Consider the following 18,033-nt stretch of genomic DNA (forward strand, 5'->3'; position numbering starts at 1 on the left):
TCTGCTGTGTCACTGGGTTCGATGGTTTCGGAGTGAGCTGTCACGCTTGTGACAGTCATTCCGAGTCAGCTGTGGTGACACACTTCATAGAAAAACACGGTGAAATGTCAACCATAAATCTCATCTCCGTGCGCTTATTTATTCGCATTTCTGTCTTTTTGAGCACAAGTTCAAATACAGTGTCATATTTTGTTCGCTGCAGCCCGTGTGCCACTGCTGTGTATAGATGCCAAGTTATTGTGTTGCTTTGACAGGTTTCTGATTTATTTATTATTTCTGGGTTTGTTTGGGAGTCTGGATATTCTTTCAAGTGAGGAAAAGTGAGCGTTGAGAGGGGAATGAAAGCCAGTGCAAGAAATGAGGTGAAAAGTTTGTTTCTCCCCAAGCTAGAATAATATCTGACAAAATCCACATGATATGATAGGGTGATATTTGGGGATTTGACGCTTTAATGCAATCTTTTTGGTTGGGTCTAAGATTGATGACACTTCAGGAGGTAACTGAAGTCACATGAGCCCCACTCTTACCAGCCAAAGCCCTTATCTATTACTATCTCCCAGGCAAAGAGATGAACCCAAAAAAAAGGAAGGAATTGTTGACATTATTAGATCTGAGAGGACATTTCTAAACATTGTCTTTTAATCACAAGCTGCGCTATCTCCTTTTTTCACTCTGGCTCAATGTTTCATCACATCAGTTGGCGCACTTTGCCTTTGTCGGGCTGAGTTATCCGCCGACTGCCTTTGAAAGACAACAATCTTCCTGAGGAGGGAGGGAGAAAGACAGAGGGGGGAAAGAGAGAGCGGGGCAGCGTAGACCGGGCTGAGAGCCAGGTCCCAGTCAGCTCGGAGGAAGTCTGGCCGATTCACTGGAAGCACTGGTTTCCTTGTGAAAGTGGTCCTGACGTGCACAGGAACCTCCCTCGTAGCCCGGAGGGGTCGCGATTGGGATAGTCACAGGATGTTTGGGACAGCAGGGGCAACGGGGCAGCGAGCATGAAGGTTCCACTTTGAAGTTTGTTTGTCCGGTAGTAGCGGTCGATGGGAAAGTTAGATTCCCCCCACCGCCACCTTACCTCCTCTCGTCTCACACCTCACGCTCTGGAATCTAATTTTGGCTCCATTCAAGACTGGACTTCCCCTGATCCCTCAGCTGTTGTTTGTGGTGTTTATGCTTTATTTGTTTCCTTGAATAGTACGAGAAAGGGACAGGGTGAATGGGGAATAAGGAGGAAATGTAGAGTGGCAAGGATGAGGATGGACTCAAGAGGAACGAGGAGTTTTATTTTTAAATGAGATATCTACCATTTGAAAAAAAAAAGAATCCTACTCTTACAAAATGATTGATTTCAGGAAGTTATAAGAAATTTAGGTGCTTTTTAAAGAGTAGTAGGTAACATTTGATAACACTCTCATAGCCAGAATCCTCTATTCTTTACAGATATAGAACGATGAACATAAGGCAATATTTTTCCCATCTTCTTATATAGACACATCTCTCTGTCTCCCCTGTAGGCCTCCTCCTCCCAGCACAGCACAGCCATGTTAACCTCAGAGGGGTCACCGCAAAGCACGGGGGTCATCACTGCGGCAACGCCAGAGACACGGGACGCAGACATGACATCGTGGAGCGAGGCAGAGTTCGAGGAGAAGTGCACTTACATCGTGAAGGACCAGCCTCTGGAGGAAGACTCGGAAAGCCACGGCAGGACGCGGGCCGAGAGATCCCTGCCCAGAAACCTGGCTCTGAAACGCTGCCCCAACTCGGCAGAGGTACGCAGCAAAGCGGGACGCACTTTTCCGAGCGAATGGTTAAGAGTGTGGAAGCAGTGGAGGTGTTGTATGGAACTTAAAGGGATGCCTTGACTTTTTCGAATTTTACTCGACTAGAAAAAAGGCAAAATGTATTTTTCAGATTATTCACATTTCCTAAAAAGGCTTTTTGGAAGTGTTTTCTTCAATAAAAACCAAGGCAGGAAAATGAAGACGAAAACTAACCGACTAAAATTCCAAATATCTCAGTAAATCTCATGAAGTGGTGTGTGAGTGTGCGCTGTATATGTTTATGTTTTGTGTAACTGCTGACCCCTTGCGTCACTCCAACATCCTTCCATCTGCTCATCCATCCTCGGGCAGGAAGTACTTGACATGTTGTTGTCTAATTTCAGCTTTTCCTCTCTGCGATGTACGTCGTCGTCTTGAGACAAGCACAGAAACAATAGCCAACCCCCTCACCACACAGCCTGAGGTCCCTATGATTAGCAGCTACCACAGATTCCCAACCCATTGTCCCCAGCGCACAATTACACCGTAAAGCGGAGGCACTGGGTCCCACCTTACAGAGTGCGCCGTAAATAATCCTCCGGATAAGTGCGCGTCAGCCACAGTTACTTACATGAAAGCCGTAGATGGTTGATGTTTAACTGGATGGACCGTGGCACCGAGATCGCAGATAGCGCGGCATCAAATGGACAAGAAAAGGCTAACTTAAGAAAAGGTCACTGTTTGTGAGGATGCGTGGGGTTTCCTGTTCAAATACACAATAGAGGATTAGGGTTGAGTCTCTGTAGATGAGAGATCATAGTCAGGTGAGATCAGAGGAGGTAGCCCAGGTGTCTGCCGCTGAATACCTGCACTACCACTTTGACCTTCTAATAAGGTCTGTCTGGAGTCTGGATGACACCAAAGAGCAGGCCGCAGGTTACATAGTTGTAAAACTGTGGCACATAGGGACCTAAAATGGAGTTCTCAAACAAAGCCAATGAAAGTGGGAACAGCTACATGGATAAACTGGAGATAAAATGTATGGCTAAGCGCAGATATATATATATAGTTGGCACATACACGGGGGAAAATCCAACTCCACAATGCCAGTATTGCTCGGAGATGAAAGAGAGAATACATTACCATTGCTTTAGGGGATTTGAAGGCAGAGCTTAAGGTGCTGTTGACTGGCTGGGGTGTGCCCATGACACCCTATCCTCTCTTCCCCACCCCGGAGGCTTGAGACGGGGGCTGAGTTTCACACCTGGAGGTAGCAGAACAAGAGTAGTGGTTAAATTTTAATACGGCAGAGAAACTGAAGATAACTCGTGTGATTGGCTCATGAAATATTCATCGTGTGAAGGAAAGAACATATTCTTCTGTCACAGCCTCGCGAATTCTCATTTACAGATTTTTCACACTGTGGAAATATAATATATTGTCGTGGTGGCCTGTATATGTTAAGAAACTCATCTGATTGCTCATTTCCTTTTCTCGGGCCAGTAATTCTCAGGAGACAATTTCCTGTTGGGCTGACCTGATCTTTCTGGTTAGTCACCAAGGAACCGACAGATAGGGGATCTGATAAGGAAGACTGTATTCTCTAGAATCTCATCACTTTAATCTTGGCTTTCTTACTCAGAGGGCATCCTTTTGCTTGTTCAAGTCCCCATTTTGAGTAAGAGTCTACTGTTTGATGATGCCATATCCTGCTTGTTGAACAGGTGCTCGGCGTGACAAGTAAGGAGCTGATTCCCAAGGGGACGCGCTTTGGCCCCCTGGTTGGGGAGAGCTACACCAATGAAACAGTCCTGAAAGATGCCAATAGGAAGTACTTTTGGAGGGTAAGTGAGGTGCATGTGTGCCTCTGGATTTGTGTCTACATGTATGTGAAGTCTGAACATACGTGTTTAAAAACTTGTCACATCCTGTGTCTGTTTCTGGAGAGGCTGGTGTGGCTGTGGTCTGGCACGAGATGGCAAGTGTGGTCCGCTTCTGACATCCTGTGAAACTGTGACTGTCTGTGAATGCTTAGGCAGCTTTAAATGCTACTGCGTTATGATATGCGTGTGTGCGAGTGTGTTTGTTTGCCAGTTGTGGATATGGCTGTTTGAGGTCACACACAGCTGTTTGGTTTCAGTGACGCAGCGGTTCTCTTCTCTCTCCGCTTCTCTCGGCAGTGCCACGGTCTCACTGCCAGTAAATACACATGTACACACTCCTCCTGATTCTCAAACTCTCACACTGACTAAGCAAGGAAGTGGCTTTGAGCCTGAGAGCCTCTACATTATGCTACATGATGCAGTCAGCAGCATCAGGACATTAGTCTACAAAATCGTATTACACATGTCTGTGTAATTCTACAGATAAGACTCAGCAACTTTGAAATAATGAAACCCCGACACAAACTTGCAATAGTCATAACACAGACAATATGTTTACATTACAGCCATGACTCAAGCAATAATGTGGCTAAGGAGCAGATAGTATAAAGAGTATAGACCTAAAGAGAGGGTGCGAGAACTCTCTGTGGTAAACAAAAGCAAATAAGCAATTCATTTAGCTGAGTATTTAGCAGATTTTTGAGAAGGATGGCAGTCATTCAGATGCACAGTAATGATTCGTTACACGCCGAAGGCAATGGGGAGTAGAGAGTGGTAGTGGGCGAGCATAGTATAGGCAATACTACATCCAGTCATAAGGTGAAATTCTTGTTCAGTGGTGCTATCGTAACCCTGGATGACTTGTGTGCTGCAAAGACACACTAGATGCAGCACCCCATCATCGACTCCCTCAGCTGAAAGAATAAATTTACCATAAAAGCCTGTGGAAACCGATGACGTCATGGTCTCAGATTCAGAGGAAGATGTGATGTTGACGCGCAGTCATCTGAACGTCTCTCTGGTTCTCTCACACTGCAGGTCTTCTCCGAGGGGCGCTTACACCACATCCTGGACGGTTTGAACGAGGAGCGCAGCAATTGGATGCGTTACGTCAACCCGGCCTGTGGGGCGGAGCAGCAGAACCTGGTTGCGTGCCAGAGCGGCCTGGACATCTACTTCTACACAATCCGGCCACTTCAGCCGGGCCAGGAGCTCCTGGTGTGGTACTGCCCCGAATTCGCCCAGCGCTGTAACTACCCGCCGCTGGGGCAACTGGTGACTGAGAGTATTCGTAAGTGTCTATGTGTGTGGTAGTATCCATTTAGGATGGCACAAACAGAGTTGTTGGACACCTAAGGTAACGGGAACCATTGCCTTGCCAACACTCTGGGACATATCTGGTGTGTGTTGTTATTTGAGGAATAAAGCTCTCACTCAAAGCGCTGGCCGACTGACACACTCTTTGTGTGGGTGTTTAACAAGCTATACAGTCACACCCACGGCCCTTTGTTAAGGGTGGACACAAAGGAAGAGAGGAGAGTCCTGAAAGGGGAGAGGGCCTATCTCCAGGTGTAGCCATAGTCCCTGTGTAAGGTGAGACCAATTTCAGGACTTTAGGCAATGTTTCAGTTTCCCTTTTTTTTTTAAGCCCACATAGAAACACAGCTGGCAGCTCACTCACACACACACACACACACACACACACACACATTCATTCGCACACACTCCAGCAGTGAGACACGAATGCATGCGCCCCCTAAAATACTCATGCAAACGCACAAACGCACACTCCCACACAAGAGGAGTGGGGGGTTTGCCTGAGGTGCTGACAGCGTTTTGGCACGACTCCCCTTATTTATTTGGCTCTTAAGGAGGAAGAGGGGTAGGAAGCGCTCCAGTGACTACTTGAACTTCCTGACGAGGCATCCCGCTGACAGATTGATATCTCACTGAGTGTCGGCTGTTTGTTTGCCGAGAGCTCGCCTCTCAGAAAAGGGGGAAGGGCAACACAGGGGAGCACACAGCAGATAAGGGTTGCTCTGTGTTTGTGAGCTTGTGGCTGGATATTCCTGTGTCCAAGTGTAGGTGAAATGCACGTGTGTACTGTCCTTTGTCTGCTCTGGAGTGAGTCAGTTGAACAGAATCTCTCTCCCTGACTTCCTGGGTATACAGTGGAACAGAGTGCTGAGACAAAATACAGATTTGGATCCAGATTTCAAAAACTCAAGCTGTTTGTAAAACCACAATGGAAAATCAACATTAGCCACCAGTCAAATGTCAAAGTGGTGAAATGGTGAAACTGACTGGTGAATTCTTCGGCCAATCAATCACTGTTGAAGGCAGATGAAAAAATAGTTTCCTATCCTGTGTAAGTTTGTGGTGTATATAGTCAATTGCAATTGTACCTCATTTACTCATCCAGGCCTCTAATGCAAGTAACATACTGTAGCCACTCACTCCTCTCCTCCATGCTATCTGTATCCCGATCAGACCCCTATTGTTTCACTTCTGGTATCCGCTTTCATAGAGCGCCCAGGCAGGTCTGGGAGACTGCAGACGATCTTAACAGACGCATACACACATGTTGGCCTACGCAGACACGCAGACACATCTGATAAAACCACACTTGGTTGTCTTTTTCATCAAAGCAGACAGCAACAGGTTGGAGTAGTTTCCTTTAAGAGGAAAGCTGCAGGCTGCGGTGATGTCAACAAGGAACTGATGAGTGCATGATCACAGACTGACATGACTGTCAGGAGTGTCTGTATCACTGGATGCCATTGCTGGGAGATGACGTAATTCTATAAATGTGTCACTGGTGCCCATATGACATATTTTAAAACCTGTTATGATAATAGTTACTTGCAATGCAATATCAGGCTTAGGCTTAAATGTCTACTAATGATTTCACCTGATCCTGATGTCCTGTATGCATTTCTGCATGTTTTTTGTCCCACAGAGCAGAGTCAAGCTCAGGAGAAGACTACAGGGAAACGAGGACACAGCGTCTCTGAAATCCTCCGGGAAGAGCCTTCCAAATCCCTGACTCCCTGCCCCAGGCGCCCGGACAGTCCTTTCTCCCAAACCAGCCTCCCCATCTTTCCCTTGTGTCCCAGTGTTGTCTATCCCCTCCGCCCCCACTCAGAATCTATCCATGGCCCTAGTTACGCACCTATGCCGTACTGCGGCCCTCCGGCTCCCAAAAGGCCAGCTGTGAGTAGTCCCACCACCTCCCATTTGCACTTCACCTTAAAGCACAATCAAGGGCCTATCGCAGCCAAACCTTACCAAGAATCCTCTGTGCCTGACCGTGTTCATCCTGGTCTGAGGCCCGCGCCCTACCTGCTGCCTCTCTACCCAGTTGGCCTCAGCAGCATTCTACCTCACTCATACCCATTCTACGGTGATCGACTAAAACCTCACATGACACTCTCATCTCATTTACTGCCCTTCAACGGCTATGCACACTTCCTCCACGCTTCAGCCAGCGGACACAAAGACTTGACTCTTGCACTAACCAATACCAAACAAGACCTCATTCTTTCACCAACCAATGGGCACAAAGACAACAAGGACCTCATGTCCAGAAGGGCAAACTACCTCAGGATCCCCAACGTCACGTCACCTGATGACCTCAGAGATTTTAAACTCTCCCCCTCCAGCATTGTCCATGCGGACCTCCCTATACCTGCCACCTCCAGTGCCTCATCTATGGCCACCTCCCTCCGGGGGGCACTGCCCTCTCTTGCGGCTAGGGGAGGCTCACCACCGGCAGGCATGGCTGCCTACTCAGACTGCCTCCCTTCCAAACCCACCTCTGCCACACAGAGCAATGCTGAGGATGCAATGGACCTCAGGAAGACCAAACGAGGACAGGCCATTGGCTACAAGACCCTGTCCTACCCTCTCACCAGGCAGAACGGAAAGATCCGGTACGAGTGCAACGTCTGCGGAAAGATCTTTGGCCAGCTGTCCAACCTCAAGGTTAGTTCCTCCTCATCATGTCAGTATGAGCAGAGTGGGAAATAAATGCCAGCCTCCAGCCAAAATGTGGCTGGCAAATCTGACTACGCTACAAGTAACTTTGCTAGATAGAAACCATCATTTGGAGGTTCTGCTAATTTCTAAAAATCTAGCTGGCTTACAAAACAATGAAAGTGGCTGGAGAATATTAGAATTTATGAGCCACTATGGTGTGGTGGCCTCTTAAAGAGTTTGACAAAATAAATGCACTCATCCCTGACATGCTGTCCTCAGGTCCATCTGCGAGTACACAGTGGAGAGCGTCCATTCAGGTGTCAGACCTGCAGTAAGGACTTCACCCAGCTGGCCCACCTGCAGAAACACTACCTGGTTCACACGGGAGAGAAGCCACATGAATGCAAGGTACAGCTATGTCCAGAAATTGTCCCTACAGTTGGTATTTGACACTGTTTCTCAGTGGTTTACTGTATCAAGACTAGAAGCTGTAAAAGCATGTTTTTATCCTTTGACTGCAACTGAAACTTCTCTAACTCCCTCCCACTGTCTCTGTCTTGACTCAGGTGTGCCACAAGCGTTTCAGTAGCACCAGTAACCTGAAGACCCACCAGCGACTCCACTCAGGTGAGAGGCCCTACCAGTGCAAGCTGTGTCCGGCTCGCTTTACTCAGTTTGTCCACCTCAAGCTTCACAAGCGCCTCCACACTGGGGAACGACCTCACCGGTGCCCTCGCTGCCCCCGTGCCTACCTCCACTACTGCAGCCTCCAGGTGCACCTCCAAGGCTTCTGCCCTCTCTCCCCCTCCTCAGCCTCCCACGGACCCTCGCCGGAGGAGCTGCACCGAGTCAACATCGAGATCGAGAGGTTCGACATAAGCGAGGCAGCAGAGAGGCTTGAGGCCATGGCTGCAGAGGCCGAGCTGGACAAGGGGAGTGTTATTGGCCTAATAAAGGAGATGGAAGCCCAGAGTGGCGCCGGAGGGGAGGCCATGTCCTTAAAGCTGAGCATCTACAAATCAGCAAAGGAGTCTTCCGCCTTTCAGCTGCCTCACGGCAGCTCTCTACCTCTGCATCCAGCCAGCATCAAGCTGGAGTCAGGCTGCATATCAGAGCCCTAAGACATCCTCGCTAATCCATCCATATAATCCTTAGAGGTCAGATCAGCAGCTGTCTGTTACTGCCCTATTTGAAGTAAAGCCTTATCTCAATCACGGATTGCCTAGCCTACAACCTACCAGGACTGCATGTGAAGAAGAGGGACTTTAACAGAGCGCCCAGGGAGCCGTGACTTCATTGTGTTGATGTCTACATGTTTGTTAATTTATTACACAGTTAATATTAATCTAAAATTCACAAACACTGAGAGATTTGTGATGACATTTGCTTAGCAGGGTTTTCTATGTTTTCTACTATTTGTTTTGTATCTCTAGAATGTTTGTCTACATGGAGTAACAACTAAACATGTGATTATGCATAAAGAAAGTTTGCCCTTCTTCATGTTCTTATTATATTTTTGTGGTTGCACTGTGTGAAAGTGAGTCTTTCCATCTGTGTACGTGTGTGTGTATTTATGCCTCACAGAGTTGAAGTGATAACAGGTGAAACCTTGGGTGTGTGCATGTGTGTGAGTGACACAAATAGAGAGAGAGATAGATAGAGAGATAAGGAGAACAAGAGAGACATAGTATGCACATTTTGTTAATGTGCACGCATGCATGCTTTTGTATGAGTGTGTGTGTGTTGGTGTGGGGAGGTGGTGACGTGGATATATAATCTTGTTGTGAGTCTTGAAGTACTCACCAGCAAGTCTTAACCCCTTCAATCTGGAAAAAAGGTCACACACAAGTCACAAAATTAGCTTATGAATAAGAACCTGCTACTTATTTAGTACTCTTTGTCTCCGACACAACAGTTTCGGTGTGAATCACTTGACCCCAATGAACTAACAGTAGATGACTCCACAGTTTCTTCTGTGATATGATAAAAATAACTACTTCTGAGTAGCACTTCGCTTGATTCAAATTCAAGGAAATGTAAACTAGAAGGAATAAAACAGACATATTAACATATTACAAAACAGCTATAATAAAGGGGACTGCTGGTTCCATTGAAGCCGGATAGCAGAATAGGAATAGCACAAGACTATATAACAGTAATGCTATCATTACAATACAAAACTACATAAGAAGATTATCATAACATTGCAAAACTAAAAGACCATTCAGTGGTTCATCAAAGTGAAGCCAAATGGCAAATGATACTGCTGGCTCAGTCAGGATCACTCAATGAAATTAAGATTCCACACTGGTCTAGCTTATTGAGAGCAATAGCAAATCAGTTAAATGTGAGTTTATTAGTCAATTGATTCAGAGAAGACAGACTTTGTAAATAGTATTTCCAAAGCATAACTATGCACTAAAACATTACACCCTGTCAAACTGGTCAACCTTCATCTGGCTTCTCCTACACAGTGACATACTGTATATATGAAAGATAATCTGTAGAACGGAGAATGATACTATGAATGACAGATAAGCACATGGACAGAGATGACTCCTACCTTCATCCCTTCATGAAGAACAGCCAGGAGAGAAGGATGTAGACAGCACCCACCAGTGTTCAAAAACTGATGGGTGCTCTCTCACAGAAACATAAAATGTTTCTGCCAAGGCATATGGAGGGATGATAGACCATACTGAGAGATGGCTTCTGTATTTGTCAGAGGCCGTCCCTCAACGGGACAACCTGGGTACAAACCCCCTATATAGCATGCATCTGCCCTGCTGAAATACCCTTGAGCAAATCAAAGAGTTCCTACCAGCTCCAGGGCTGCTGTTCTTTAGCTGACCTTGACCTCTGACCTCCCTGGAGGGGGAGAAAGTGAAAAGAGGCTCCCCTACTGAGATCAATGAAGTATCACATCTTTTTTATTATTAGAAAATAATATAGTGTCCCAAATGAAACATTAGGGCATATCCGTATGATTAAAAGAACAGGTCAGTAGGAAGAGATAGGGTTTCCAAGGTGAGCTTCAGCACAGCTCACCTCCAGTACAGTGGGCGGACGGCCACTGATGCCCCTTTAAAACCGTGCAGTGACGTCAGATATTTTTGACGGGGGGGCAGGCAGGCAGCGGGAGGAAAAGGTAACGGATCTACCGACGGTGAAGGATGCCCAGAATAATGTCACTGGTTTATTCTCTCGCCCACGTATCCGTATCATGATAAACGCTGCTGGGGCGGTCGCCCGTAGGATGCCGTCGGCGGCCCGGCGGAGCGGATGCTGGATAGCGTGGTGCCAGGCGGCGCTGCTCGGCGCGTCGGCGCTGGTTATTGTGGCCGAACGGAGCGCTCGTAAGTGGGCATACAATTCCCATAGCAGTCGGACTCCCAGTTTGCTGGTGTGTGAAATAAAAACGATTTTAATTAATTTAAACGATGCAGTAAATTATCTGATTTGCTTTGGATATGTTCGTTAGTTACAGTGAATGGAAATGCTGTTGCACAGCCATGATGCTTCGCCGTGCCGTGGCTCTTCCAACAGCCGTAGTTCTGCTCTGACCGTTAGGCTACATGCAATTCAAATAGTGACGCTGGCACAGCCGTTACATTTTGGCTAACCTAGCTAGTTTACCTAGCTATAACGTCGGTACTGAGCGACGGTTAGCACAGTGTTTGGCAAATTGGGGTCCTGCAGGGGGTTCCCCAGCAAAATGAGGAATAGTTTAATGTCACAATTATTTCATTATTTTCTATTTGGAAGAATGAGCGCATGCAAAAGAATGAGTCATATCTAACAACATCTTTGTAAATGGGGTTCATTGGGACGAAATCATAATGCAGATCTATTTGGGGGGTCACTGACAAAAAAAAGTTTGGAAACATCCGGGCTGACAGCATTGTTGGACTCTAAAAGCTTGAATAAGGTTTATGTTACATTTCTGTAAATCGACCTGCCAGCCAGTTGTAATTTATTTGAAGGGCATTTGCTATTTGGTAAGCTACATTCTGGCTTGTCTGGTGAGGTAGCTAATATCCTCTGCAGTTGTCTTAGTTGACTGTCATCAATGCCTACGCATAGCCACAATTTATAGATATCCCTAGCAACCCCCCAAAATACTGTATTCCAATCCAGACCCAACTGGTGTCTGTATTGAAAACATTGTGCAGCACACTCGGTATGAAAGATTCCCTGACTAAGCAGATCAATGACAAGGGCAGGACACCAGAGGGATGAGGTGACTGGATGTGCATGAAAAGTGACTTTGTCCTCAGCACGTATACCATTCCCAGCAGATAAAAATACTGCGCCTCCAGGGCTCCTCCGGTGGAGTCTGTCAGTCACAGAAAGATGAGGCGTTAAGTAAACTGATCTATAGAATAAGAAGCACTTTAATCCCCCTGGTCCTTGTCGAGTCAGTGTTTTCTGAGTGCAAGCTTATAACTAACCAATACTCTTGTATAGATAGGCTATGTAAAGGCCAGGATTCGGACCCTGGTCCCCTCTTGTGGGAACTTGTATCACTAGATGCTAGATAGTTTCCAGGCAAGTTGAAGGACAATTCTGCTTTTTTGTGCTTCAGTGAGGTGTGTGTGCTGTTTGAAGTCTCAGGGGGTCTGCTCTGGTGGCCTCTTGAATCAATGAATCCTCACACATTTGTGTTTCATCTCTTAACTGAATACTTTATCATAAAAGAGTTTGTAGTTTTGCCCTATAAATAATTTATTATAATATATAATAAAACAAAGAGCTCTCATTCGGTATAGATACAATGAACACTTACTCCACCTTTCGCATTTGTACATGTGTGCATCTGTGTGTGTTTGTGTGCATGTGTTAGTGATCTACTGTATAGGGTTTTATCTCTGGAATGAGGAGACGCAGTGGGCAGGCCTCACCCTCGGCCTCTTCCTGCCGGGGACGGCGGTTCAGCTGTTGAGTGTGAAGTGGTACTACGATGACGGCGATGACCGGCGATGCTACCTCTCTGTCATACACCTATTGCACTTGGGCATCTTCAAAAGGTGAGATCTCTGGCACTTTGGGAAATAACTGTCCATTGGCCTAACCTCATATAATCAGCATCCGGTGGCTGATGTTTCTTGTGCAAGATCTTTAATCTAAAATATACCATCAATGACATTATTAAGATATGCAATTTACAGGAAGAGTTTATCCAATGTGCCACAGTGGGAATCAAACCACTACGCCACCTATAGAGCCATATAGGCACATTGGGGTCACATACTAGATGCTCATCAAAACACACACAGTCAGAATTCTGTGCACATCACTGAAATCCCCTACTAGGGTTGCATTAGGAGGTGGGTCTCACTGCTGTGCCGTTTGTGTACGTCTCCCTCTGCTGGCAGGTTATGGGACTGCATGAGGTCAGTGTTGCACATGCAGGGCTCAGTGGGCGAGTTGGGCGCTGTCGTCATGCAGCAGGCAGATGTTGCTGCCCTTTGGCTGCTGGAGGCCCTCGTCCTCACCCTCCCCCAGAGCCTGCTGCAGGCGTACGTGGTGGTGTCCACCGATGTGGGCATCATGTCCCCAGGTAAAGTGACCTCAGCACTCATTTTTGGCTGTATGTAATGTTTGTGATGCAGGTATTCTGCTGCAACACATGTTGTCAGTCGCTCTAGATGAGAGTGTCTGGATAACGAGATAATATCTGAAAATTAAATGTAAGAAAGGCAGTGCCGCATAGGAGAACGGGCCTGGGGTGAGGATAGATCTTGTATATTATTAATAGTCTGTTCCAATATCTTTATTAGGACAGACAAGATAATTATAGTGCATGGGAATTGTTGGGCTTATGGTCCTCTAATATTAACTCTCTCTTTCAACAACCAGTTCAGTTTAATTCAAACACAATGCTGCCAAAGCAGTTTACAATAATTACAACATTCAGCAGTTGTATCAAAACCACACAGAGAAAACATTAGGCTACTAATTTTTGTATAACAACAGTGATTGAATTGTTGATACGACAATTGGAGTAGTTGATTACAATTCTGTCTCTCTCTCTCTCTCTCTCTCTCTCTCTCTCTCTCTCTCTCTCTCTCGTTCTTTTTCCCTCTGTTTTTTTGTCAGTGGCCTATTGCTGCGGTCTGTGCCTGCTGTCTATTTCCTGGGCCCTGGTGCTGTACAGCCGAGCCTGCTGTCTGATCCGACCAGGCCACCTGGCCATGCCGCCGGCCGCCCTGCTGTGCCAGCTGGTGTGGAGGGCGGGCATGCTGGGCGCCAGGGTGACCTGCCTCATGTGCTTTGCCAGGGTGTTTAACTGGTGGGTCTGCGGAGTGGCAGGTGAGCGAGAAGCAGAATTACGTTAGTTGCTAGGTACGATAAATGGACTGGAATTGGTCTAAGTGTGGAGGTGTGTCAGTAACGTACATCACGGCCATAGGGTAGCCTAGACCAGTGGTTCTCAAACTGGGGGTCGGGACCCTCCAGGGGGTTGCAAGTTAATTTTGGGGGGTCGTGAGATTATTTATGGGTTCACCACTCTTCATATGCCTGCCTGTGATATGGCAAGTGAAAAGAGAATTTCCCTATGGGGATCAATAAAGTATTTAAATACATAGTAACATAGTACGCATACTGATACTTGGAGCCCAGGGAGATAATAATCCAGCTAAACATTGTAGGTTTTGATGCTTGAACTGTGTTGTATGAAAAGTCCTGTAAACCATTGATAGTTAATGGTGCATTCAAAATATGATTCTGAATTTATGAATAATAAGGAGCAGGATGGATTTTTGTGGTTGAATAGCTTTTCATTTACGTTCCAGTGAATGAGTGATGTAATCACAGGCAGAGGGCACAGAGTGATGCAGCATGTTCTCTTAAGCCAGTTGTCCAGTTGTTCCTCTGCCTCGGCTTGGTGTACAGATCCTCTGTTGCACTTGTATCCCCACAGGGCGCTCTCACTGACTTCAAGTCTATTTTTACGCTGACCTCCAGGTTTCCACTGGCTCACGGCCTCCTTCTGGCTGGTATCCCAGCAACCAGACATCTGCAACGGCCCCTGGTGCTGGCGTGCCTTCAATGGCATCATGGGTCTAGTCCACATCTTCGTCTTCCTCAACGTCAAAGACGGACCATCGCGCTTCCGCATGGCCAGTTTTTATGCGGTAAGAAGTGACTTCTAACGTATCTGTCGGTCCCAAATTGGCTTCAGGTATGTTTTATTCATTTCCTGGTGCTTGTTTTTCATAGCTGTGTTTTTATGTATTTCACGTATAGCATTTCGGTCTCACTGACCTACACACAGGCACAAACACAGACACACACACACACACACACAGGCAGATAGTTTGCATTGTCATCCTCACCTCTGCGTCCTTAGCGTACAGTGACGTCAGGCCTGTCTGCAGATGACTGATAGTGTGACCTTCTCTCCTCCTTCAGTTCATGCTTGTAGAGAATGCCACTCTGCTGCTGGCCGCCTCCGACTTCCTTAGCGAAGCATCATGGGACAGTATGACCCTTCCCACCACTGTATTGTGTAGCTTTCTCATCGGTGAGTCACACTCTCTGTCTGCCTTCCCACTCTTTTCTAATGAATTTAGCCGACGAGGCCCCAGGTTACCCCCCGGGTTTATGCGTCGAACAAAGTAATTAGCACATTATCTGTAAGTGTTACATTGCATACTGTTAAGATGCTCCAGGTTAGATTACTGTCTCAGAAACATTAAGATATTGACTGCTTATAATTAGACCTGGGTCAAACTTTACTTGTTTTAATGTGCCTGGCAAGATGTGTGGGTGAACAGGACAATTAGTGCTAGAACGTCTGCATGCTATGTAGGGCTGAACGATTTTGAAAAAATATCTAATTGCGATTATTTTGACTGATATTGCAATTGCGATATAATTTGCGATATTAGAGGGAATGATAATTTTTATATCATTATTCTCATTTTCATTGAAAAACGTATTAAAATGATTATGGTATGATTTTTGCGGGGATCTGTACCAAACAAAGATGTTTTCTTAAGTCTGTAGAATATGATGTGTAGGCCAGGACATCTCTGCAGCACGACAATATTTAATTTAAATTGGTATTTTGACACACATTTTGCCTTTAACAAATATTGCGCCTCCTGCGATTTGAAAATTGCAGTAGGCCATATTGCGATTTTGATAAAATTTTGATTAATTGTTCAGCCCTAATGCTATGTTCACCCAAATGCAGTTTTCTGGCAGTATGTATGCAAAAGGTACTACCAACACACCATACAGGCATGACTAGTGAAATAACTTCAAAAACTTTAACCAAAACTCTTTAAATAAAATCTTTGTAGAATAGAGCCATACTATTCAGCAACCCTCCGCTTACTTCCATGGCGTGGATCTGCCCATTCTCACCTGACCTCACTCACTCCTAATCAATGGCCTACTCTATATATCCTGCCCATTTCCTTTGTTCTGGCTGGCAGCAACACAAACCATATGTGAGGGCCCTCTGTCCCTGTGATTCAGATACACACCTGTGGTTGTGCGTGCTAAAAAAAAACATAACTGTCACAAGCCACATCATCCCCTATTGCTCTACATGTGTGCATGGTGGCAATAAATGGCTTAAACGGAAACATCAGTTGTCCCTCCTACATTCTTATCGATGTGCCATGGTGATGCTCAATCTCCTGTGAACCAATCCTAGAGATAGACATACAATCGTAACATCTTCAAAATGTCTTAAAAATAAACTAAAATGTGCTAAAAACTGACCTGAAATGGGAATCAAATTTTACAAACAAAAAAACATAAAAATGAATGGAATTTGTGAAACTAACCCTGGTGGTGTACAGACATATTTCATGGGATAACAATTTCCTCCTCTTGTGCTTTCCAGGCACTACCTCTCTGGTCCTGTACTACCGGTTCCTCCACCCCAAGTCGACGGAGATCTCCCAGGGCTTGAACCACAACCACATGGGCAGCACCTGTCTGGAGCGGGGCGAGTCCTTCTTCTCTCTCGGTGACAAGAGCCTTCCAGCCCCCTCCATGCACAACCACGGCAGCTTCTCCCTCTCCGGCGTGGCGGGTTCCCTGGTGGATCACCCGGGGACGTGCGGCGCCCGGCCCAACAGCTCCTGCCCCTGCTACCACCACCACTGGCTCCTGATCCGGCTGGCCCTGAAGACAGGAGACCTGGGGAAGATCAACAGGGCGTACGGGGCCGGCGGGGCGGCGGCCATCCTGGACATGGAAGAGTACAACCAAGAGTTCAAGAGCAACGACGGCATCAATACCACGGCGGGAGGCAGCTGCGACGGGGTCTCCACCTCCGAGTCGCAGGGGAAGGGCCTGGCGCCCCTCTCGGACTGCAAGGAGGAGTTCCAGAGCGTGAGCGAGCCCACGTCGACGGAGCAGCCCGAGGAGGAGGACGACAGTCTGGAGATGGAGAGCCCACTGGAGTCACCCGCATCGGATTTCAAACGCAGCTCACCGGAGGGCAAGTCTGTATTTGGAGACAGTCCGGAGCCGTACTTCTGCCCCACGGAGTCGAGTTCAACCCTCTACTTCAGCGCCGATCCACAGTCTCCCAGCAGCGCCAGTAACCCCCGTTTGGACCGGGACATTGGGGGCCTGGAGCAGGGCTCGCGCCTCAACTCCATCCCGAGCGACCCGGCCCTTCACAGGGACGTCCGCGGGCTGATGGGTCGGGTGGGGCCGCGCTACACCTCCAGCCCTAAATTGGACTGTGGAGCGCTGGACTCCCCGCCCACCGTCCCTCACCTCACAGGCCCTAGGAGGCAGCTCATAATGTCCCGTAGAGATGAAGACGAAAACTTCTAGGTTTGTCATGAGAGAATCAGGGAAACAGTAACAGCAATTTATCCAGCATTAAAGGAACACACCAACTTTTTGGCAAATAAGCTTTTTGATCAGCTTACTGTTGTGGAATGAAAAGAATGGTAGCGGTTTCACCTCTGTATGCCCAGTATTTAGTGCACTATGGTGCACATATGCTAACACTTTTGAGATAATGCTAAGCTAGCTTGTACTGCCCTCTAAACATATACACTGTCCCTAAAGCATTAGCATACCCCATAGTGAACTAAATACAGTATACACTGGATACACAGAGGTGAAACTGCAGTCTTTTCATCAGACAACAATAAGGTGATCAAAGAGCTTATTGGCCAGGAACGTGTATGGAGCTCAGACATGCCTTCCCCCTTACGTTCCACAAGTATTTTTCTATGCTCGTACCCTCCGGCGATAATTAACGTCAGCCACAAGAATTTTACTGTGCAGTAAAGACTACACAATTAGCGCATATTATGGTAGTGTCATTCAGTTATTAAAAATAAAGGTCATTAGATAAATACAGATGATTTATGATCTTGGAGAACTAGGGGAGTCTTTGTTGCACCGTAAAAGTCCTGTGAGTA

General features: G+C 46.7%; 2 protein-coding genes across 2 annotated transcripts in view; both read left to right on the forward strand.

Moving 5' to 3' along the window:
* prdm1c (PR domain containing 1c, with ZNF domain) overlaps window positions 1-9,114 on the forward strand; it is a 9,604-nt gene extending 490 nt beyond the window's left edge. Inside the window, exons 2-7 of the mRNA XM_071920820.2 lie at window positions 1,515-1,772; window positions 3,488-3,607; window positions 4,685-4,937; window positions 6,606-7,630; window positions 7,904-8,032; window positions 8,191-9,114. Of these exons, the coding sequence (XP_071776921.1) occupies window positions 1,515-1,772; window positions 3,488-3,607; window positions 4,685-4,937; window positions 6,606-7,630; window positions 7,904-8,032; window positions 8,191-8,745 (2,340 nt within the window). The 3' untranslated portion in view covers window positions 8,746-9,114. The remainder of the gene's footprint in view (window positions 1-1,514; window positions 1,773-3,487; window positions 3,608-4,684; window positions 4,938-6,605; window positions 7,631-7,903; window positions 8,033-8,190) is intronic.
* A 1,733-nt stretch (window positions 9,115-10,847) lies between these two features.
* xkr5a (XK related 5a) lies at window positions 10,848-17,927 on the forward strand. The gene is made up of 7 exons (XM_071920180.2): window positions 10,848-10,980; window positions 12,468-12,651; window positions 13,000-13,184; window positions 13,724-13,936; window positions 14,594-14,763; window positions 15,041-15,152; window positions 16,488-17,927. The coding sequence occupies exons 1-7, from the start codon at window positions 10,848-10,850 to the stop codon at window positions 17,432-17,434; spliced, it is 1,944 nt and encodes a 647-aa protein (XP_071776281.2). The 3' UTR covers window positions 17,435-17,927.
* Window positions 17,928-18,033: the final 106 nt, after the last annotated feature.

Source organism: Centroberyx gerrardi, chromosome 18, assembly GCF_048128805.1.
Source record: "Centroberyx gerrardi isolate f3 chromosome 18, fCenGer3.hap1.cur.20231027, whole genome shotgun sequence".
NCBI classification, from domain to species: domain Eukaryota; kingdom Metazoa; phylum Chordata; class Actinopteri; order Beryciformes; family Berycidae; genus Centroberyx; species Centroberyx gerrardi.